Genomic DNA, 23,748 nt, shown 5'->3' with positions numbered 1-23,748 from the left:
TTGGTAATAAAATTGATATAAAGTTTGGATGTAAATAATTAGCTATGTGGTGGCATTTTTTTTTTATAACATGAAGGAATGCATAATAATAATAATAATAATAATAATAATAATAATAATAATAATAATAATAATAATAATAATTCAGCAGCATCATATCAATCACATTACAACCATTTCAACAGCACCATCTTATCTCCCCCCAACTAATCTGAGACAACAAAGGTTCGATACACCATCATTATTAGGATGTGGACTGATGGATGGATGGATGGATGAGACTTGGAAAACCAGTCTCATTAACTGAATGAACCATTAAAATTAGCCCACATTATTCTATGATTCTTAGCCTTATTAACTGTTTGTTTGTTTGTTTTCATGTTCATGATTTATTTTTATTTCTTTTCTTCATTATCTGTTTAATTAAATATTGTTATAATGTCGAAATTGTATATCTAATTAGATTTACTATCTTTCGCTTTCTCGTGTCTTCTTCTTCTTCTTCTTCTTCCATTATTTACTCTTATCGCTTCACCAAATCGCAAATTCAAAATTTGTACATCGATTTCAAGTACTCGTCTTTCTCTCCGTCTCTTCTTCTTTTTCTATTGGGTATTCTCATTGCAAGCTGTGCTCGTGGGTTGGTTGGTGTCAACTCCTATGAGGATTGCACGAGGAGTTGCAGAAGAGCAAGTGTAAGGAATCGACCCAGTGTCAGAGAAGAGAGAGAGAGAGGAAGAGGCGACAGAGCGCAGATGGGGTTGCAGAGGCGGCGCCGCTCGGAGAGGAGGGTGGTCCCGTCGGTGCCTGTGCCGGCTGCCCTCTCCGCCGCCGCGCTGCTCCTCCTCCTCGTCCTCGCCTCCCACTCCCTCCTCGCGTCGTCGCCCACCGCCGTGCCGACCCCCCGCACCAAGCCTTCCTCCATCTTGGTACGGTCGTCGAAGGCTCTCGTTTTGACCCGTTCCTCCTCGTCGTTCCTCTACTCTGACATCATTGGCTTGCAGCTCAAGAATCCGGTGGAGGTACGGAGGAATGCCGCCGGCGCGATCGATGTTTTCCGTGTCCCGGTGCGTTTTCTTGGTGCTTGATTTGCTGCAAAGTTGGATCTTTTGCCTCTTTTGATTCTTCCATGGTATCGATTCGTTTGGATGGTATGACTTCGTAGAGTGGAGGAGGCGGCCCGGTGGCTGACCTTTGGGGTTCGAAGCTCTCTAAAGATTACTACGGATGCAGCAACGCAAGCAGTGGCTTCGCGAGTACGTGCTGTTCTTGTTTTGGTCTGTTTTGTTTCTTGGCCGGCGAAACTAGTTGGAGAATGATGTTTTGACTTTGTTCCGATTGAAGAGTTCTTCTGATTTGTTGGATTGATTCTGCATTCGTTTTCTCAGCCTCCGATCGCGTTTATTCGGATTGGTACGATATTAACGTCTCATGAGATTTGGTTGTCTGATATTGATCTCGATATCATTTTGCAGCAGCTGAATCCAACACTCTGCCCAATAGGTACTTGATGATTGCAACTAGTGGAGGATTAAATCAACAACGAACGGGGGTGAGTTGACATGTTCCAACCTTTTCTTGTGTGTGTTGATGGGTACATCTTTTCTGGGGCAATCGTCAGACAAAAAATATTTTCTTTCTTTGTTTTTTCTTTAATTTTTTATGAAGTTCAATGCTGTGCAAGTTTGGGAAATTTAGGACAAATTATTTCTGGGTTTATCAAAAAAAAAAAAAAAAGTGGCCTCGAATAATTCTTCTCATGTAATTTTTGCGGACAAATTACTTTCGGAGTAGACTGGATGGTCACATCTCACAAAAGAGACAATAAAAAGTAGTAGTTTATCACAATGTCTTCTTTGACATGGGAGATGTCTATCTGTAGGATTTTTTTTTTTACTATTGAGAAATCTTATAACACTTTGATGCAAAGAGCATCTTTAAAGACTCCATTAAAGAAATTGTTCATTGTCCTATTTCTATCATATCAATACATCTCATTCAAATTGAACACAGTAAGATTGGCCTTAAGTCGCTCCGTTTTGCTGTTAGCATGTGGTTAAACCTCAAATCTAAGAACGGTAATGCAACACAGAAACAACAATCTAGCCTACCGTAGGGCAAGAAGTTCCAACAACTAGTCAGACCTTGGTAAAGTTTCAGCTGTTGTCTCTTAAGATCTGCTGCAAAATACCAACCAATAATGACTGCAGTAATTGACTTTGGTTCATTAATTTTACCATTGTCTCGGTCCACCTCTTTTCACAAGCTTCAAATTTGCATTATAGTTTTACAGCATGTTTAATGAAATCTTACTAAAATCAACTATAAGGACCATCTATTTAATGCCATAGCCTCTTTTTCAACATTTTAGCTGAGATCATACCTAATGCTCAATGGCAAGAACAGATTTATGTAGCCGACTCCAAATAGTTGGTGCATTATGTATGGCCTATTATTTTATGATATCATACCTAACGTACTTGAGATATTAACTCATCACTTGTCTACTTAAAGACTCCCTGTATTGTTTTCCTAGGTAGAATATAAGATTTGTCTTAATGATTTATTGTCTTTCCCTCATAATGATGTCTTTGTTTCATGATCATGCCAAATGATTATTATGTGCCCTGCACAAACAAATAAATACTACTTTCTGTGGACAAGGGCAAAAAATCATGCTTTTAACTTTAGTTTATGTTTTTACATCTGTCTATGTTGAAAAGCAGGTTTCATTATGTGCCAAAAGAAACGTTTTGATCGCCTCAATCTATTAGGGACTTTTCTTGCAATATGTATGTTCATTAGCTGTGTTTCTGATGCACATAAATGAAAACTGTTCTGTTCTTCCTGAAGTTATTGTCAATAGAGATACATCTAGGGTTAAAATCCTTTTGTAGCTTTAGAAAGTGGTCTTTCAACATGGATTATACACCTGAACAAACATCCACAAGGGGTTTCATATATGCATGGACAAGGAGAGTACTGTCTGGCTTGTACATCTGCTTGGTCGCTTGTGTACCAGTGAATAAACATAGTTTGTGTGGCCCATCTGGATAAGCACATCTTTTGCTGATACGATAGTGAGAGCATATGAGGAATGCATGAATGAGCAGGCATTCTTTAGTTTCACTAATGGGCATAAAGATTTGAGTCACTGAATGAACCCCTTGATATGTAGATGACGCTCAAAACAGTTTATCTGATTTCGGTTCTTTGATTACATATAAGTGAAGCATTGTATAAAAGCTGACAGACCTGTTCTATTGTTAGGGGAATATGATGGCGTTCGATTGATGGAACTAGACAGCATCAATATTTTGTTGATAATAATCTTCCAGTATAGTATTCCTACCTGTATGATTTGCTTGCGAGATGCTGTTTGGTGTTACTTTCATGGAGTGTAGATTTGCTAGTTTATCCTCCTGTAGATTTCCTAGTTTCCTATGTTCAATATGGAAATAATTGCATAAGATTACTAATGTAGAAAATTTTGAAATACTGTTACATGCAGATAACTGATGCTGTTGTTGCAGCTCGAATTTTAAATGCTACACTTGTTGTTCCTATCCTTGATCAGAAATCTTTCTGGAAAGATGCCAGGTCTGTTTCAAATAGTCTACCTTTCTGAAAGCAAATGCTGTATTTTTTTTTTTCCTTTTTCAAATTATCAACTACTAGCAGACGAATTGCACTCATTTTTTTTAATTGAGCACTGAAGTATTTTGTTCTCCCATGATCTCTATGTTACAGTGATTTTGCAGACATCTTTGATGTTGATTGGTTCATTGCAACTCTCAGAAAGGATGTCAAGATTATTAAACAACTCCCTGAAAAGGGTGGGAAGATAATTCGGACTCCTTATACCATGCGTGTTCCAAGGAAGTGCACCCCGAGATGCTATGAAAGTCGAGTGCTGCCTGCACTTACGAAGAAGCATGTGAGCTATTTGCAATAAAATAGACTATTTTTTCTTCTTTTATAGATAAGTGAAATATTATTTTCTTTTTTTATCTTTATCTTTTAATTTTTTGAACTTATTAAAAAGTGACATTTGTATGTTATGCACATGGACTTTAATTTCAGTAAATAGGAAAGGGTAATATGCTGTTTATCTAACTTTCTGGTCTTGAAGTTCTCTAAGGATCATCTTGAAATGTCCTAAAAGTGAATCCTGAAGTAGGATCTAGAAAAAAATTAACAATATTAAAGTACCAAACTAGATTGGGGGATTTATAGCAGAATCATTGGTTATACTTGAAATTTATCCTCTTTTGTTATTGTAAGTTAAATTTATTAGTATTGTTTTATTTCTTTTTAACATTGGCAAGCTTATGTAAATATACTCGAGTTTCAGATCCTTCTTTCAGGAATAATTGTGTTTGCTTCAAAGAGAACGCTCTTGTATGAGTTCTACTGGAACTAGCTATGCAGATTCCATCTCAGGGATTAATTGAGCTTATAAACTATCTTATGTGTTGATGCATGTGGAATAACCTGTGTCAAGTCTTTGTTATATTTCCTTAAGAAGTATTGCTCACTGCCAAGGTTTATCAACATTGGGGTTGCTATGTCAAAGATGCATTAGAATTCTATTTACCAGGGTTGACATTTTGAGATTTGTTAACATGTTCTGATCTATTTTAAATTAACTTCATATAGGAATATAATTAGATAATCTTTTGCTGTTTGTAATAGAACTTGTGTTGATCTGGCCATAAAGCCAACCCCCAAAGACAAATGTGTTAAATTAATGCTGGTAAACAACTTCTGCCATTAATTATTTGTTATCAAGAGCAATATCATGAATATATAGCGCCCTAAGTGATGAAAATTACCAATGTCTCTGATAATTATTTTCCACACATAAAATTTCTTTACTGATTTCTGGTGCATCTATTTCATTAGCATGTGAATTCCATTTGAGAAAGAACTGATTTCTGGTGCATCTATTTTTAGGTTGTCTTTGTTTGCAAACCCGATTCTCATCTTCCATGAATTGCAGGTTGTTAAGCTGACAAAGTTTGACTATAGGCTTTCAAACAAGTTGGAGACCGATCTTCAGAAATTGAGATGCAGAGTAAATTATCATAGCTTGAAATTCACAGATCAGATACAAGCAATGGGTGATACGCTGATCCAACGAATGAAGGCTAAAAGCAAACACTTTATTGCCCTTCATCTAAGGTAAGAGCATAACAGGGTGGTCATGTCTTTGATTGTTATCTTTGGATCCAGATACATCTGTTTAGCTCTTCTTAACATGTTTCTACTGTGAGAGTATATTTCCAGATTTAGATACAGAATAATTTCATAAAATATGACCAAAATGTCAAGTGCTTGCTTTTATCCTTCATTCTTTGGAAGCTGTGCTAATTTTTCTGCATTCATTCTCATTCTTATCATGTTAATTCGGTGAATTCTTATATAACACTTGGAAACTGTGTGCACTAATTCTCATTCTTGATGTTATAAGCATTTTCGAGACTGTAATCCAGTTCCATTTCTGCATCAAATTTGAAATACAAATATAGTCAGACATGACATTCCATCATTTGGGTGACCTTGAAACTGCTGGTTTATGAACTCGTATATAGTTGAAATGATGCATCTGATTTGGAAATTTTGGTGCACACAACTTGCCTTAAAACTCATTCCTGTGTCTCTTGCACTAGCTTTAGAATGATATTGAACCTTCTTATCCTATTACGGTCAAACTTTCGAGAAAACTTCTTGTCGAGTACTTATATATTCAGTTATTATTTGCCATCTCCATTTTGTTTATTCTATTTCTTCTGTCTATGTCGCTCATAGTCAAAATTCATTTAAAAAATAAAAGAAAATGTTGCATGCATCCCTTTTTCACGTTGAAGAATTGAGAATTTGTCATGTTACATTCAAAAATGCAGGCAACCTTATGGTAGCATGCTCCTTTTCTGATACATGTTTCAAACAATGTGGTATTTGGATGAAAAATTCTCAGATTTGTAATTAAATTATCTGAACTTATGCACACATTTTTTTTTATCTATTACTGTGATTTTAAATCATAGAACTAGCACAATAACTATTTTCTGTAGTTTAATGGTGGCAATATAGAAGATCTATGATACATGTGTCATACTGATAATTGACAGATTTGAACCTGATATGCTTGCCTTCTCTGGGTGCTATTATGGAGGAGGAGAAAAGGAAAAAACAGAATTGGGTGCCATACGCAAGCGGTGGAAATCCTTACATGTAAGTCAGTGCTTTTCAGTCCCTTGTTTTTTTCTTTACAAAGGGTAAGCGATGAAGACAAGATTTGATAGCAGTAGTCAAAATTTTTACCAACCAAGCTAGCTAACATCTTCTGCTTTTGAACTTATTGAATAGATTGCAAAAGCATTGTTTCCTTGTTACCTTTCATTTTAACGTCCAAGTTCTTTGTGCAGACCAGAAACCCGGAAAAGGAACGCCGACATGGGAAATGTCCACTTACACCAGAAGAAATAGGTCTTATGCTTAGGGCTTTGGGCTTTGGAAACGATGTTCACCTCTATGTGGCATCTGGTGAGATATATGGAGGAGAGGAGACATTAGCACCTCTAAAGACACTATTTCCAAATTTTCATTCAAAAGAAACCTTAGCAACCGAGGAGGAATTGGCACCATTCTCATCGTATTCATCTCGTATGGCTGCGCTTGATTTCATCGTATGTGATGGCAGTGATGTATTTGTGACCAACAACAATGGCAACATGGCCAGGATATTGGCTGGTCGAAGGTAGCTCTATTATTCATAGTGAGTGTCTCATACATGAAAGGAAAGTTCAGGTTCTCTAACTCCATTTGCATTTGACATCTTTCAACAGGAGATATTTTGGACACAAGAGGACTATACGACCAAATGCTAAGAAACTCTACTCCTTGTTCCCGAACAGAACCAACATGACTTGGGAAACCTTCTCCTCCAAAGTCCGCACTTTTCAGAAAGGATTCATGGGAGAGCCCGATGAGCTAAGACCTGGCAGAGGTGAATTCCACGAGTACCCTGCAGCATGCATATGTGAAGGTTCTAAGGTGGCAGCACATTCTAATTCTAATGATCGGACTGAGGTTAGCCATAAAAATGGAATAAGCAATGTAAGCAGAAGTGCTGGAGAAGCGATAGACTACCATTCTAGCAATGAGGACTCAGACTGGATTGACTTGGATTATGGAGAAAATACACCTTTAGGTAGAAGTTTCTCCAATGGAACCGAATCAGAGTATGATGTCTTCATCAGACAAGAGGATCCAGAGTTGGATGAAGTACTTTCAGATTAGCAGAATGTTGTCATAACTATTCTATAGTCCAATTATTTTTACATCTTCAAGAACCTTGCAGAAGAACTGCTTACAGTAGACACACAAGGAGGAAAGGAGAAGCCTAAAGGACTCGGACAAAAAGGTAAGAATAGAACAAACTGATCCAGATAAATTGGAATCTGTAATTGCAGATATCTTCTTTTTTTTTTCAATTTCTTCTGCATGTTTTCTTTGTTGCTGATGTTTTGTCTTAACATGAATTCTTTGTGCTTTGATCTTAGGAGACTAAATACAAGATTCAGACTGTATATAAAGCCTCAGATAACAGAAATGTACAGTTCCTTTCATGTACCTGATCGATTGAAGGAGCGCATTCGGTGCTCTCAAGATTTTGTCATAGTTTCTTGTACATTCATTTAATTTCTTCTTTCTTAGGTTTGTTCAGGCTGGCATAGCTTGATTTATCAATGCTTGGTTCGTCTTTGTACTCCTAAATTTATTCTAGATCTTAACAGTGCCACCAAAATCCTTGGGGACACATGGTTGTGTGAAAAGACATGAAGAAGAGAAACAGATGTGACTCGAATGTTTTGTCAATCAGGACAATTGTTGTACAACTGTTTCTTGTACTCGTCGACAATCTATATGGTGCTTGTGATTGCATATATTTTTGGATTCACTAGTGTGGACTGAATTCAACCCATGAAATCATCTACTATTTTGGTGGATCTGACTGGATGGTGTTTAAACTTTAAAGAACAATCTAAAGGTTTGATCTGATGATCCCTTCCTATGTTATTATCACATGAAAAGATCAAAGTCAAATGACATTTCTTAACAGGACATCACCTGGTTTATAGCAGGAGGCAGTCATGAAGGAGTGCCAATTCCTCCAATCTGAGCCCTTCTTCATCTCTTCATTCCTTTTTCCATAAAACAATAATTTATAGCAGTCTAAATTATTGTTTGATTGAAGTCACAGAAATAGTGCACCAAACTGAAGGAAGTTAATTGTAATAGTATTCTAAGATACACCATGGTGGGTCTTCTCAGGATTCAATAAATCTCTGATAGTTATAGAGTTTGCGTCAATCTGGATTTGGGTCTTCGTCAGTCGACCACTACAAAGACTTCCACATTGACTTGGACGCAGGGACGCGGAAATTGTCTCCTTGGAAGATTGATTGACTCACTTGCAGACATTTCAGGACACCACAAAGTCGTGAAGACTTGAGGAGGACTCGGGAAGTTGTGAAGCAGTAGGGGTGTGATTCGAAGCATTCTATCTCATCCCCCTTCTCACCTCTTTTTGCTTCCAAAATTGTTGGGTGCGTGTGAAGAGTCAACGCATTTAGTGATAGAGTGAGTCTACATTCTTCGGATCAAAGTGGAAGGACTTGTTTTATCGATCTACTGTAAGTAAGAAGAATTGCATAGAAACTGCACACAAAGTAGATTCGATCGAAGGGATTAGGAATCGGTCAAATTAAGGACGACGATAGTTTCATGGCCTTTCCGACTCTATAAAGACACTTGAAGAAACCTACCATTCTTTCTCGTGGGAGACGCACACAAACTGACTTGTAGTTTAGTTGACAGTGGCGAAGAACAGCAGCCGTAGCAGCGGCAGGAATCAATGGAGAGAACAGTCCTGGGATTTGAGCTACCTGGTTTCCGGTTCCATCCAACGGAGGAGCAGCTCTTGGATTTCTATCTCAGGCGAGTCGCCACCGGCGAGAGCGCCAGCTTTGACATCATTGGCGTCCTCGACATCTACCGCCATGACCCATGGGAGCTCCCAGGTTGGTCTACCCACCCATTGGTATAGCTCGGCAAGTAGATCAGAGGTCATGTCGTGTTGATTGGCTTCAGGGTTGGCCAAGATCGGGGAGAGGGAGTGGTACTTCTTCGTGCCGAGGGAGCGGAAGAGCCGGAGCGGAGGGCGGCCGAGCCGGAGGACCGAGGGGGGGTTCTGGAAGGCGACAGGGTCGGACCGAACGATCCGGAGCGCGGCGGAGCCGAGGCGGGTCATCGGGCTGAAGAAGACGCTGGTGTTCTACCGGGGCCGCGCGCCGCGGGGCACCAGGACCGACTGGATCATGAACGAGTACCGGCTGCAGGAGGACTGCACCTCCGCCGGCGTGCCCCTCGTGGTTATACGTTTTCCTCGATGAACAGAGGCAGGGTCGAAGATCGATGGCTTTGACGCTCATATTCCATGTGGCTTTCGTTGCAGGAGCACATGGTGCTGTGCAAGGTGTACAGGAAGGCCACATCACTGAAGGAGTTGGAGCAGAGAGCAGCAAAGGAAGAAGACACCAAGGCATGCAACTCTGATCAAGACAACTACCACAGTCCATCGAATCCATTAGATTCCGGCGAAGTGAAGGAGACGAAGGAAGAGGTGGTAAAAGAAGTGGAGGTGTCTTCTTCCTCGGCCGGCGTGGAGTGGATGCAGGAACCCTTCATCACGCAGCCATGGATGGACCACTGGTCGCCATATGCCAACACCCTCAACTTCTAACTACACCATGAACCACGTTGCTGTACAGAAGAGTCATCAGCATTGACTCGGGAGCATTAATCCTGCTTCAAGAATATGCGCCAGGGATTCAACAACTCTGCTTCTGATGCTTTGATCTCAAGTAAACAGACTGTTCCTCCTGTGTGATTCAGGAAGAAACAAGTAGGAGTAAGCTAATATTAGATTTGTGCATCTTATTCTGCAAAAAACAAAAACAAAAAATCATGCAATCTATCAATCTTTTGGTTAGGATGGATGAGGCAATTTCCATGTTGATCTAATCTAATCCAACCAGGGAAAAGCTTAGTCCAATTCAATCTCGCTGCTGTTCCCCTTTCGTATTCGTACAAGGTTTTAAGAACAGGTCAATCCTCACGTCCAACCCCCAGGAAATAAGAGACAAGACAGAATATTTGACTTGGGAGACAATATATGAGCTATTTTGGAACTTCCAAGTTTCTTAAAGAAATATATATATATATATATATATATATATATATAAAAGAAAAATATTAAGAATCTTTGAGGTGATGTTGAAATTTTTATCTCCCTTTGGTCTATGTATATGTAATTTAGGTTATAAATTCATGAAATAAATATTGAAATAGTTGATAGTAATAATATTAAAATATTAAAAATATAGTATTAGAGTTTATATATGAAAGATAAGAAATGATATATTATTAAAATATTAATATAATATTAGAGTTTTATATGACGGGTAATATTAACTCAAACCAATTTGGTTCTAATTCGATATTAATAATATTAAAATCTCAATATAGCACATGATATTAAAAGAATATTCGTATGTCGAATAAATAATCTCGCATGATTATGAATTAAAAATTGAATATATAGAATGGAAAGAACGCAGCAAACTCACAATTTCCGAGTCTCGAATTCACCGGCCGTTCCAAAGCCTGGAAGTGAATTGGCAGCCTGGACGAAGGCTTCGTAGGTGTAGAAGCCCATTGCGGCGCGCAGATGGCATCGTTTCGATGCTTCAGCATCTCGTCGGAGAGTGAGTAGCTGATGATGGAGATCGCAAGCCGGTCATGAACCCTCTCGGAGGAGCTCAGCAAAAAGGCCAAGCCGACAATGGCCACCTTCCACACTCCCATCAGAGGGACACTAATGAAGCATGTATGGACTTGGTAGTGGAGAAAGAGGAGGGCGAAGTGGTGTTTATGTAGAGAGAGAGAGAGAGAGAGAGAGAGAGAGAGAGAGACAGACAGACAGAGACAGAGAGAGAGAGGAGCATGGCATATAAGTGTTTTTTTTGTTTAAGTAGTTATTTTTAATAATTTAATTTTTATATTTTTAAAAATTATATTGAGATCTCTATATCTACGATCGATACGAAAGTGAAACATTAATCTCATTATTCTAGTAAAATATATCTTTTTTATTTTTAATTTTATAAAATTATTTTTAAAATTTATATAGTAATTTTAATGTTTTATTTTCGTAAATATAAGGATCACAAGTAATATGTAATTAATCCGAGTGATTCTACTTTTGAGTCCTATCACATCATTTATAGCTCTTTCTTTCTCTCTCTTATCATTAATACTGAGTAGCGATGATATAAAATTTATAATTTCTTGAGAAAAATTCCATATTTTATGTCTTTTTCAGAGTAAGCTTTTTTTCTTTTCTTTTTTTTGTACCTATAGAAAATCATTTTTTTCCTTTGCAAAATGATCAAGATATCCTTACTATCACAAAATAAAGAAGAAAAAAGAATTTTCACCGAACCTATCGATCTAGTCCATATTGGTTACAATATTTTTTTTAATAACATTTACTAAACATAAACATTGTAACCCATTCAAGAATACTATAATTGGGTATTACCTCTTTTTTCTTATTATCGTTCGTCCGCAAAAAAAATTAATAAATATAAAGACTACAAAATTTTTCAATACATTAAATCTAGATTTTAAGACTATTAATTGATAAAAAGTTCAAAATTTTAGCATCATTTATGTTAGAATATATCTAAAATCCTCAATAATTTCTATCCAAGACCACTCAAGTCCTCAGACAAATTATTTTATGAAGGCATTTTGGTTACTTTAAAAAGGAAAAGCTCTATGTAAGCTAAAAGAAAAAAAAAAAACCATAAAAATGTGAGGTTTTTTTCTCGAGAAATCGCTCTGTCATAATTGTGAGAAAAGGATAAATAGACCATTGATTGTGTTCTCTTTCGATAATAGCAATTATAGGTTCTCCTGCACATAAACATATGTTCGGATATAGCAATCATAGACATACTTGTCTCATCTAAATGAAATGTCATGGCATTTAGTGACATCCATGCATCAGCAATTTATCTATAATAGCCAGTAATTCTGCTCCAAATATATGTATATATATATATATCGATAGATCAGTAGCATAGCCATGCATATGATTTCTCCATATTAAATGGCAGTACATGATGTTCATATCTGTCATCTTTTATTCTCTATGTAGATAGATGTCCTTATAGGACAGAGAGTACTCCGCATGGACTTCATTGAGTGGAAGCTCAAGCAAAAGGCTTTTGCTTGCCGCAGCCAAGATGTTCTCCGGTGGTCACGCCAAGCAACATGCAGTATCTCTTGAAGTACTCGATCCTGTCTGTGGAAGCCTTAGAGTGCTGCCCACACTCGTGTGCTCCATTGATGATGTTGGTCGTCACGCCAAACCCTGGATGCCTTTCCGCAGCCTCGTCCTCCTTCGACGGCTTCCACTTCCCCGTCATCACATTGTGGCACGACGGCTTCGGCAACTGCGGTGTCATCCAGAACCATATCGCCGTCTTGAACGAGATCACCGGATCCTTCGACACCAGATCGGGGTCGTTGAGGAGATCCTTGCCTATAGCTTTCCCAGCTTGGCCGTAGTTGTAGTTGCTGCAGTCGCGACACCAGAACGAAGGATAAGCGCAGTAGCAGATACAGAGATCGTGTTCGAGATTCGACGAGACTCCTTACTATGAGATCTGAATCGGTCCTCGACCGTAGTAGCGTTTCCCCGGAGCGCATGGCCATTGCGTTGCTTTCTTGTCGCAGTAATCCTTCTTTGGATCTTTCTCTTCCTTGTAGCAGTAGCCATAAGAGAAAGGGCCATCAGGCGCAGTCTCCCATCCGCCTATAGCAACAACAGAAGACAGATGATTCAGATAAGAAGAGGGAGAAGCACCAGTGATCGTTAGAAGAGATTAACCTGTGGTTTCATGAGAGGTCTGCGCAAAGAATGCAGCAAGCTCCCGTTTACGGGTTTCATTCTGACCGTAGGTTCCGAAGTGTGGGAATGAAGAGGCGGCCTTAACGAAGGCATCGTAGGTGTAGAAGCCTTTCGCAGGGCACGAAGCATCGTTCCGATGTTTCAGCATCTCCTCGAAGAGAGATTTGGTGATAATGGAGCTCACAGTACCATCACCATGAACGTTCCCCACGCAGCTGAGCAAGAAGGCCAAGCTAACGATGGCTGTTGTCTCCCAAACTCCCATCCTTCAAATATCGGGCGCCGTCGTGGAGAAAGAGCGAGGAAGGTTGCATGCTTATATAGAGAAAAGCTAAGGGCTTTTGGTTCCTTCTTCCTCTTTAAACCAACCAGTCCTGTAGATTCTTTTGCATGCTCTCAAGAACGTATGCATCACAAACACAGAACGTGAGGAAGAAGGTGAATAATAGCCATCACATGCAGGCTTGACGTACAGGAGGGTTCGTATGCCAAAGACGTGGGTTCTACGTATACGAGAATTCTGTCTTCATGCATGCAATGATTCCAAAGAGCTGCTTACGTTAACTTTCTCATCTTCCTCGGCCACTCGGGACCATGTCGTCTTGGTGAAGTCTTACTGTCTCACTAGGAACTCATGGGGCTCGTTCACTGTTCTTCCTCGAACCTACCAATCAAAACACGAGAAGATTTGCTGTAGAAGGTGTAGATCTTCTTGTTACAGGTTCCAAAGATAGTGTCATAAACATGTGCCAAGTTATACAAGGAGATGACTGGAAATGCTTTGCATGATAAGGTAAATATACGAACACACACATCTAAGTATTGGAGGGTTGCGAAGCTCCAATGATAAATGAAAACATAATTTCCTAAAAAAAGTGCAGCCAGTCTGTTTTGGCTGAATGTTCATATACATTTAGGTCAAAAAATGCACAACAAATGGCACACCAATGTATTAATATAATCAGAGCGAATTCGATATAATACATTTACTCCGAAAGGCACAATAATCACAGGAATTGACACAATAATTTTGTCGGAAAAAAAGCCAGTGGAAATTTGTAGCCATCAGATGTTGAACTGCTCTTAGGAACCTTTCCCACCCTTTTGCCTCTTCTCTTCTAGCATGGAGGCTTCCTGCAACATATCGACCGCATCACTTTGCATGTTCAGCTTGGCCAGAGCAGCTGCCTGCATGTAGAATGCTGTGGGCCAATCGGGGTAGACGCACTGTGCTTGCATTGCATCCCGCAATGCAGCATCATGGTGATCACACATTAGATGGCACAGGCTACGTCTTGCGTAAACCGTAGGCGAGACCATTGTTCCCACATCTATGAACTGTATAAGCAAAGCAGGAATGATAATAAATACCAACATTCATCACCAAAATGCAAAACCAGCCCCCAAATAGCATTAAAGCTTCATTTTGTTGAGACACAAAGCAAGTCAGATGTTTAGTGCTGGTGATTCGGAGAATATGACGAGTAACTTTCAAGAACTAAATATACCACATAACCAGATAATATAGTTAAGTTACAGACCACAGCACACATGGTACCTGAGAGTAGCACTCAATTGCTGTCTTAAAATCTTTATCACGGAATGCAAAGTCCCCCTGTCTTCTGGCCTCCAGTATATCCCTCATCTGCTGTGTCCACTCCTGGAATGATAGCTATTGCAAAAGGAAAAGAAAATGCATTATTTTCACTTTTTGAGCAGACTATGCGGGCCAAATATAAATTGGTAAACATAAACCAGAAGTCGCATATAATTCTAAGTGTCATATTTACCTCGTTGGTCCCTTCATCGTCTTTGTAGTGTGTCATTACCAAAATCTGATGGATGGCGGTGAGGTCCATTCTACTGCAAGCTTCTCCCATTGGGGAAAGTGGGTGCTGCGGTGTGGCGGGTGCTTCCTCGTGCTTTTGGATCCCAAGCATAACATAAGATGGTGTCTGCAATCAGAGACACATCATTGGATGCAAAAGATGCACATCAAAAGCCTAACAGTGTGTGCACATTTCATGGCAACACAAGTACAAATGTATCTCCATACACCAAGATGTCAATGTTATTTTAAGTCAAAATAATAATATTACAGCTTTTTAAGCATTTTTTCTAATTCAAAGAACTAATGCCATAGTTCAAACTAGTGACTAATGATAAAGCAGAAGATCATCTATTGTATTTGTGAAAGAGCACAGAACCATAAAACTAATGAGTAATAACCAACACACCAGGCAGACTTTGTTAAGTTGCAAGTATAATCTATCCTTATTAAGCCCATCTAGAAAAGTTCAATGATTTATGCCTACAAGAAAATGCCAAAGATGAATGGCAGTGTCATTTCTACAATTCGACAAGAGGATTAGAACTAGTAGACGAAGCAAATTTCATAAAACCAAACCTGACTTGTCTGCAAGGGTTATTAACTAATAGTCCCTAATGCTTTGAGTTAATTGATACAATGCTAGCAGAATAGCCACATATTGGCATGAGGGACAAAAATGATATGGATCCTAACCCAGACCAATAAGGTACCTGATTTATAGTGGCATTGGTATCCAACTACTAAATTACCATGCTACACTAAGGCATACTTGGTTTAACAACTTTCTTAACACAAACTATACTAACAACCAGTACTATTTATGCCTTTGATTGGTGTCTCAATACATGCTTAATGTGTTTTTCCCATCATACTTGCTAGACAGCAAGTTACGAAATGTTTCCAGACCCATATACACCGTACCAATAATAGTCAAAATAAGGCCTTACCTCTGACTTGGTTTGCAGTGGTGCAAGAGCAGCCACCAGCTTCTTTGTGTTGGGCCGATCCCTAGGTTCATATTGTAAGCACTGAGAAGCAAGGTCAACAAGTGTAGTTGCCTCCTCTGTTGAGAAATTCCCCTCCAAGTGTGAATCCATTAATACTAAGATATTTTTCCCTCTTATCATGTCAAGTGCCTGAAAGCAAGAATTACTCAAGCTAATGCACCTTTATATACGCAATAAAATGATCATGATGAATAAAAACATATTGCCAATGGTACAGTTTTCTGTTCAATGGCATAGCCACTTGTAGGTAACTTGTCAGCACAGTACATGCCGATTTGGCAAGAAAATTGTACAAGTGCTATGTTGACATGTGCATGACTTGGTGCAGCTCTTACGTGTAAGTATCATATGGATCATTATGGTCACTAAGTGAAATCATTGGCCTAAGGTTTTTCACATTTGTCCAAACAGTTTCTTAAAAGTTGAGTGAAACCCATATGTTAGTTTGATTATCATGGTCCCATCAATATTGCCTCAGGTTAGTCACATGAGTTCGTTATTGCTATTCTGTCCAATGATGGACAGACATCTTGCCAACATTGGATCTTTGGATGCTAACTATGCCATCCACTAAGCCATAAAAGTTGAGGAAACTAATGTTGATAACCTTTTTAGGTTCATTATAAAATAGATTATCTTTGAGTTCTAATATATCAGCAACAATATATTATAATGCTTGTAAAGAAGTTAAAGAGCCCCACATCTGAAAGGTTCCAATGGGTGCTATATTTTGTGTTATCCTACAATTTTACCCTCCTTTTTTTTCTCTTCTCGTGTTTTTAAGTGGTTACCTACCTGTTACTCTCTCCCTCTTTCTTTCTTTCGCTCTTTCTTTCTTTCATTCCTCGATCTGATTGAAAAATCAAAGGTCAAATATAAAATTGAAGAAAAGAAGCACAATTTGATATTTTCGAATACTGGAAGACTTTTTTGTCATTTCTGAGAAGAAGGGGCTTTTCTAGGTAAATTTCCCAAGCTAAAATGCTTACATGAGTTGGAGGAATGCGCTTTCCACTGAGAAGGTCCAACAGGACAGTACCAAAGCTAAATATCACACTTTCCGGTGTAACTCTCCCTGTGGAAACAAAATTCTGATTATTTCTGGACTGGCATTGCAAGTTTCCATTTCGTATAAAAAAATACTGTATTAAATTAATAAAATATATCAAATAACAGTAATTTCAATATTATAACACAAAAATACATTTTTTAACAGTATTAACCAAGGCATGTTAAAATTATTAGGTACTATTTGAAAGCTATAATATTAATCATGCTTGAAATTCATGTACAAATAAAATTTCTAATTCAGACAAGTTTTGGTTTTTCAATATTTACTTAATAGGGGTTGACCTTGGAATCTAGACATATATAACTGGCCAACATCATCACTTCCACATCACAGACACATGATTCAGAATGGAAACTCATAGAAACTGCAACTCCTGACAATGTGACATTGACAAGAGGCAATGGTAGCAGGCGGAAGAAGGTCAAGAGGAGGATGAGGAGAGGAGGAAGAGAGGACAAGTCCAAGCTACCTGAAACTGTTGGCCTTCTGGTGTGCAGCTGCCCACATCAGTCTTGCCGCATGCTGCTGCCATGGCATATTGCCATTGTTGCCATTGCCCTGAAAGAGGGGGGAATTGCGAGAGAAAGAAAGAGGTCAATGGATTTACCAAGGTTTGAATCAGGCAACTGAGGATGCCATCCAAACCATATTTAACAGGTCTTAGAAAAGGAGATCAGAGAAAAGGAAAAGACGAAAAGGAGAGAAGTGAAGAGGAAAAAGAAGAAGAAAAGAAGTCTATCTAAGTTCTCCCTTCTCCCTACCTTCATATTTTAGAACATAAATGCTTCCTTGGATCCACACCCACACATGCTTATCTACTGTTGGCTATTTTTAAAATGTATCTTGTCCCAAAAACTTCTTCGTATCTTGGATTTAAATGTGAGTTTAGAAGAAGAACATTTTGCTATCTAGTCAACTTATTTACCTTTTTCCATGCTTTATGGTGCTTTTCAGCGCATCAAGATTAAGGTGCTCATCTCTTTTTAGTAATCTCAGCAAATTATCGGTTCTCTTAAAGTTCCTCGGCATCTTGACCATCATGAGACAACACAAGATCATGCAGAGTCGTGAATGTGTTTTCCTAAACTCATCAATTGATATGGAGTTTTCTGATTCTCCCAGACCCATTAGTAGTAGCATTCTAATGTATTTTACTTTTCACTCAACTTTTAAATTGATCACAGGGCAACATATTAATTGTCAAATTATAAATGCCAACATATGCCACGATGACCCCTATAAGTTCATCAAATTTCTTAAGATAATTATGCACTACTATGATTTGTATATGGAGACAAAAGCCATAACAAGTAGCAAACATAAATGCAGCAAAGTCTTTCACCAAGCATAAACGCATACACTTCAACTGAAATAATTAACTAAATATCCAAAACCTTTTTTTTTTTAAATCCTATTGGTAACAGCAGCGATACCATTTCTCAAATACTCTGGTGGCGTGTAAGCTAGGTTTGTGCTGTAACTTTTCCCATCCCGGCTGTTTTTCATGAGACCAAAACAAGAAAGACGGGGATCACCATCCTGCAAAGTGCAAATATGCAGAAAAAATTTTTAGTCACCTTTTGACAGTGAAACTTCTGAAAGAAAAATGTAATCAAATCAAATAATTAAGTTAGAAATTAAATTTTTCCTTACTTGCCATTGTAATTAAGGAAATCTTAATCTATTTCTTTGTTTGTTAATACGAATTACGAAATAACTATTAGCATTCCAAATAGGGTGATATCATATTTATTAGTATATTAAATAAAAATAATTCATATTAAATAAATATAAAAATAAAAATAAAAATAAAATTTCTTTAATGGAAGCTCACCTCCTCTTATTTAAGGGGAGGGATTTATCTCATTCGTTCCTCACTTAGCCGAGGCCAATAGCGGGAGGAACGATGAGTTACACCTTGCTGACGAAAGGTAGGTTTCCTACCTTTCTTGAAAATAAAAGTTTTAGTTTTTATTTTGATTCTTTAAATGTTGAAAGTATTGTAGTTTGAAAAATACTTATCAATTATTTAAATGTCAAAATTTTTATTATTGCGTTAAAGTCAATCAGTTGAAGTTTTTATAATGTTCTTTGACCCATGTTTAAGGTTTTTATTTTTAGATTTAAACATGTTAAAAATTTACATGTTTTATGTATTAAATATATGATATTTCTTAACATTACAACTTATCTTTAATCTCATCTGGATTAGAATTTCTGTTAGATTAAAATATGTTATCTAAAATTTTGATATTCTTTTATCTGAAATTTAAAATGTACTATTCTGAATGATTCAAAATTTATTTGACTAGAATCTGTTGAGATTATACATGTGTTAGAAAGTATGATTTCTATTTGAATTTAGAAGATTATTTTTTTGTATTAAAGCTTATCTCCCAATCTATTTTTTAATGTGTTATTATACTTTTGTTTATATAATTGTTAATAAATATATTTTGTGGTATGAAATTGGATATGAATTGGATTGGAATTGCTTACAGGTCAAGCCCAACCCATAGGTCAGGCCACAACCCACTGGCCAGGCCCATTTAGTAGACCAGGCCTAGCCCGTAGGCCAGGCCCAACCCACAGATCAGGCCTTAGCCCCTAGGCTAACCCAGTCCAACCATCATGGGCGGTCATATGCGACGCACATGACCAGTCCATAGGCTAGGGCTGGGCCAGCTTTGTGTGATGCATGCCCAGTCATATATAATGCATATGACCAGTAGATGGGTTGGCCCAATCTAGCCCAATATTGTTGTTGGATTTGAGCTCAAATATTGATTGAACTAAACTAGGCTTGATTAGTCTAGATTGATTCACGGTGATTCCCAATTGATTGACTTATTCAAGTCAGTTTAACCTAAATTAAACATAATCTAATCCAGATTATACTAGTTTAGGGTGGTTCCTGACCAGTTAAATGAGGATTAGAGATCGATTCAATTAGGTTCTAGTAAATTGAGTTCAATTGAATCGATTGAACTAGGGTTCAAGTCAATTGAGGGCTAATTTGTATTATTTGATATTGATGATATTTGAAAGAGATGTTTTAAATGTGTTATTTCATTCCGATATAGACATGACCAGTGTGAAATTATGTTATTTCCCTACCGAGAGCAGGTAGGGCGATTCCCTTCGGGGATTAGCGAGTCGTCAGACGTGGTAGTTGGACGGTTCCTCCATTCGCTGTTGGGAGGAACGTGTCCCCACTTTGGCAAGTGAGAGACACCATTTCATCCGCTGTTGGGAGTGCGATATGAGTTTGCCTCCATCCACTGTTGGGAGAACACAAACTCATCCCGTAGGATAAAGCCTCTTCATCCGCTGTTGGGGGAGTGCTCCTTCGGGTATTTGAAATATGCCAATGTGATGATTGATTGAATTTTGATCATGTATTCATTTTGAGTTGACTTTTGTGGTTCCTACTCAGCGCTGCTGAATTTTCTTTGTTTTTTATTTTCAGAGCAGCCTCCCTCTAGTACTAAATCGGATTCCAATGAAGAGCAGACCTTCCTCTACCGCTAGGTAGAGCTACTTGGATTCTTCTTGAAGTTGACATCACTATGCTTACTTTTCTACTTGATTTAATAAATAAATATAATATAATATATATTTATAAATGATGAATAAAATGATGTTTATCTACTTGGCTCTGAATGTAAGGAAATATATAAAGAAAGAAAAAATTCAGGATGTGACAAAAAATACAACTAAGTTAACCAGACAAAAAAAGACATGATTCTCGAATAGATACTGGGACTGAAACTTTTCTTATCAAACTCTAGAAAAATACTGAAATGCCTTAACTCAGGTTAAGATAATTGTTCGAAGGCATGCACCTTCTTGATGCCCTAACTACAGTGTATATCAACTGTACCCATATATTTCCTTAGACAAGGTACATCTTTCTTTTGAGGTTATTATTATCTGATATGAAAAATACAAAACATATGACAAAACATATAAAGGAGGAATCACAAGATGGAGATGGTTCACTGTGACAAAAAGATGTGGAGTTCAAAAGGCACCTGTTTAATCATAACTTTAGAATTGCCAGTAACCTTGGACTACAACAAGGAACCATAACAGGAAAGGAAAGAGGAAGGAACAAATACAAAAATCACGGTATTGTAGGATTACCAAAATTGGACCTAGTCCATACCAGAAAAATATCTTCTGTTCAAATCAAAGTTTTTGCTACCTATAGTCATTATCAAGACATGTCACATTAACCAGTACGCTGTTGTGCCAAATACACATACATGTAATTGCAATTACTGTGATTAGTACAAGACATGCAGTCGTAACCATTAAACTATCTTGCCAGAGCATACAGAAACACCTAGTATTAGTCAATTATCAAAAGAGAAGAAAAAACTTGTCACCTCATCAAAAAGGACTCTGTATGCGTTTAGATCATGATATAACGGGTGTCCCTCGTTGCTACAATATTCCAAGGCTTCGGCAATACAGAAAGAGACCCTGAGACGCATGGCCCATCCAATAGACTGATTTTCCCCTATTGAAGCAAAGAGATTGAAAAAAAATAATCAGCTTCCAAATGTCACAGGCACCCTAAAAGCACAACAGAAGGAACTTAAAAGTAATGATGTACAAATCATTCCTTGACAAATGCATATTATTTTTTTTTAATCTATACTAGAGCTTTTATGGCTGTATCTGTTATGTTAAAGACTATATATCTCACAATATTAATGCAAATCTTGCATTTTCCAAAAACAAATTTTCATTAAATAAGACATATCCTTGATGGTGATTCGCATTACTGCTGGTCAGTTCTGATTATTACAGGTTGCCGTAACCTTGTACTCAAGGATGGTTGATAATTAGGTCTGACCTAATAAAGGCAAAGGAGGCATCTTGACTCAAACTCCATAACTGCTTAAGGAAGAATTGCCAACTTTCCTTAACCTTGTATTCAAGGATAGGTCTGAACTAATAAAGGAAAAGGAGGAATTTTGACTCAAACCCCATAAGAACTTATGGAAGGATTGCCGACTATAGCTACAACCAATTAGTAATACTTGCAATGTGGAAGTAGGTACAAGCAGATAATCTAAGACCAGCTGACAAATAAAGGTTTGGCAACATTGCATATAACAGAGGCAGGAATCTGAAGCGTAGAGCTTTCTTTACCCAACACAAGCTTCCATTTCCATATCTGAGACTACTTTTTACCTAAATGATCAAGATGCAACCATTTTACACAATTATTACAGAAGAAACATAGAATAGGATCAACAAGGAAAAGAAAAGCCTGAGGAACCATACAGTGGAAAAGATGCTTGGCAAGGGTGTCATTGGGCATATACTCGGCAACAAGAAGCCTCTCATCACCTTCACAGCAGTACCCAATCAAATTCGCCAGTCTCCGGTGCCTCAGTTTACCGACGCCCCAAGCCTCCTCCTGCAATCTCAATCAAAAGTTCCTCTTTTTTGTTCTTACAAAGAGCTCCAAAATATCAACCAACGAAACAGAATCCAACGAGAAGCAATCGATGTGGGGGGAGAGGAGCTAACAGCGAACTGCTTGGGATCAGGCCAGGCCGTCCTGGTGAACTTCTTGACGGCGATCCACCGCCGGTTCTGCAACCGGCCCTTGTAGACGAGGTTGGGAGCCTTGTCGCCGCTCTCGGACACGATGTTCTCCGCACTGAACCCGTTCGTCGCCGCCTTGAGCTCGGCCAAAGAGAACTCAGCGAAGGCCATCACCTCCCCACCGCCGCCGCCCTCTCCTGCTTCGACCGAGAACGACCGCCTCTGCTGCTGCTGGTGGTTCGAATGGAGGTGATTGTTCTGCTGCTCCGCCGCTGCCGGCGCCGTCGCCGGTTGGTGGTCCCCCGGTAGCAGGGACGAGCAACAAGACCCCATCGCCAACCCACTCTGTCCAAGAAAGAGAAAAAAAGATCTCCTTTTTCCCCTCTCTCTCTCTCTCTCTCTATGCTTATAAGACAACAACAAATAATTACACACACTAATAACAACGATACAATAATTATAGTGTGATCGGTGGAGTTGAAGTCGGCGGTGACTGAGAGAGAGACATGGCTCTTCCTTTTAATTGTGGGCGTGTGGGGGAATAAAAAAGAAAGAAATAAAAAGGAGAAGAAAGACAGAGAGAGAGAGAGAGAGAGAGTGTGTGTGTGTGTGTGTGTGTGTCTGGACAGCTGCTTTTCTCTCTCCCGGATGAACACGGCACTCCTTTTGTTTCTTTGAAGAGTTGGCAGAACACAGAGAGAGAGAGAGAGAGAGAGAGAGAGAGAGCTGTAGGGGACAATTCATGGTAGCTTTCAGATGCTGGCCATCACTGCGCCGCAGTTTTGACAAGGAAGGTTGGCAAGAACAGTCTTCTTGATGCCAAGAAGAAGCAGCATTAATTATTTTAGATTTCACCAAGAAATTTGGATATCTTATCAAAAAAATTTCTACAATTAACTTTTTACTGGATGAAGTTTTCAATATTCGTTCCTAACATCGAGTATCTTCGATCTTTTATTAAAATAATTTGATCACATATGCTATTAAAAAATCAATAATTAATTATTTAAAATATAAAAAAAAAAGATACTAATCATCTTAAAATTATTAGAACAAGTTTTTACTTTTTAAATTTTATAATAATTAATTATTTTTTAATAATATTTATGATTAAATCATTTAAATAAAATTATAAAGGTATTTTTATCAATAAATAAAGATATAAATAAGAAAATTACACTAATATCTCATAGCTATAAATAAGGAAGGTGAGGACTTTGTTAGA

At 38.2% G+C, this 23,748-nt stretch overlaps 4 protein-coding genes across 7 annotated transcripts; 2 read left to right on the top strand and 2 right to left on the bottom strand.

Moving 5' to 3' along the window:
• Window positions 1-552: 552 nt before the first annotated feature.
• Window positions 553-7,966, top strand: LOC135612752 (protein ROOT HAIR SPECIFIC 17-like). Of its 2 annotated transcripts, XM_065109384.1 has the most exons (11): window positions 553-929; window positions 1,005-1,067; window positions 1,166-1,256; window positions 1,476-1,552; window positions 3,512-3,600; window positions 3,751-3,937; window positions 5,003-5,184; window positions 6,135-6,237; window positions 6,432-6,763; window positions 6,852-7,429; window positions 7,569-7,966. In XM_065109384.1, exons 1-10 carry the CDS (start codon window positions 756-758, stop codon window positions 7,303-7,305), a joined length of 1,752 nt encoding a protein of 583 aa, XP_064965456.1. In that variant the 5' UTR covers window positions 553-755; the 3' UTR covers window positions 7,306-7,429; window positions 7,569-7,966. The 2 variants fall into 2 exon arrangements, with proteins under 2 accessions (XP_064965456.1, XP_064965455.1); XM_065109383.1 differs by having other exon boundaries at window positions 623-1,067; window positions 7,569-7,708.
• An 827-nt stretch (window positions 7,967-8,793) lies between these two features.
• Window positions 8,794-10,123, top strand: LOC135612753 (NAC domain-containing protein 22-like). 2 transcript variants are annotated; one of them, XM_065109387.1, is made up of 3 exons: window positions 8,794-9,089; window positions 9,160-9,437; window positions 9,524-9,951. In XM_065109387.1, exons 1-3 carry the CDS (start codon window positions 8,924-8,926, stop codon window positions 9,809-9,811), a joined length of 732 nt encoding a protein of 243 aa, XP_064965459.1. In that variant the 5' UTR covers window positions 8,794-8,923; the 3' UTR covers window positions 9,812-9,951. The 2 variants fall into 2 exon arrangements, with proteins under 2 accessions (XP_064965459.1, XP_064965458.1); XM_065109386.1 differs by having other exon boundaries at window positions 8,795-9,089; window positions 9,160-9,440; window positions 9,524-10,123.
• A 2,073-nt stretch (window positions 10,124-12,196) lies between these two features.
• LOC135612750 (basic endochitinase-like) lies at window positions 12,197-13,345 on the bottom strand. Its single transcript, XM_065109382.1, has 3 exons — window positions 13,028-13,345; window positions 12,796-12,952; window positions 12,197-12,714 (listed from the first exon to the last, which is right to left on the bottom strand). Exons 1-3 carry the CDS (start codon window positions 13,311-13,313, stop codon window positions 12,348-12,350), a joined length of 810 nt encoding a protein of 269 aa, XP_064965454.1. The 5' UTR covers window positions 13,314-13,345; the 3' UTR covers window positions 12,197-12,347.
• A 519-nt stretch (window positions 13,346-13,864) lies between these two features.
• On the bottom strand, window positions 13,865-23,239 carry LOC135612749 (serine/threonine-protein kinase BSK1-like). Of its 2 annotated transcripts, XM_065109380.1 has the most exons (9): window positions 22,506-23,232; window positions 22,257-22,392; window positions 21,350-21,483; window positions 18,392-18,497; window positions 16,876-16,961; window positions 15,827-16,015; window positions 14,839-15,003; window positions 14,607-14,720; window positions 13,865-14,386 (listed from the first exon to the last, which is right to left on the bottom strand). In XM_065109380.1, the coding sequence occupies exons 1-9, from the start codon at window positions 22,854-22,856 to the stop codon at window positions 14,132-14,134; spliced, it is 1,536 nt and encodes a 511-aa protein (XP_064965452.1). In that variant the 5' UTR covers window positions 22,857-23,232; the 3' UTR covers window positions 13,865-14,131. The 2 variants fall into 2 exon arrangements, with proteins under 2 accessions (XP_064965452.1, XP_064965453.1); XM_065109381.1 differs by lacking the exon at window positions 15,827-16,015 and having other exon boundaries at window positions 22,506-23,239.
• Window positions 23,240-23,748: the final 509 nt, after the last annotated feature.

The sequence above is a fragment of the Musa acuminata genome, chromosome BXJ2-5 (assembly GCF_036884655.1).
Source record: "Musa acuminata AAA Group cultivar baxijiao chromosome BXJ2-5, Cavendish_Baxijiao_AAA, whole genome shotgun sequence".
NCBI lineage: Eukaryota > Viridiplantae > Streptophyta > Magnoliopsida > Zingiberales > Musaceae > Musa > Musa acuminata.
Note: the sequence above shows the minus strand (reverse complement) of the source record. Positions and strands in the feature narration are given on the sequence as shown.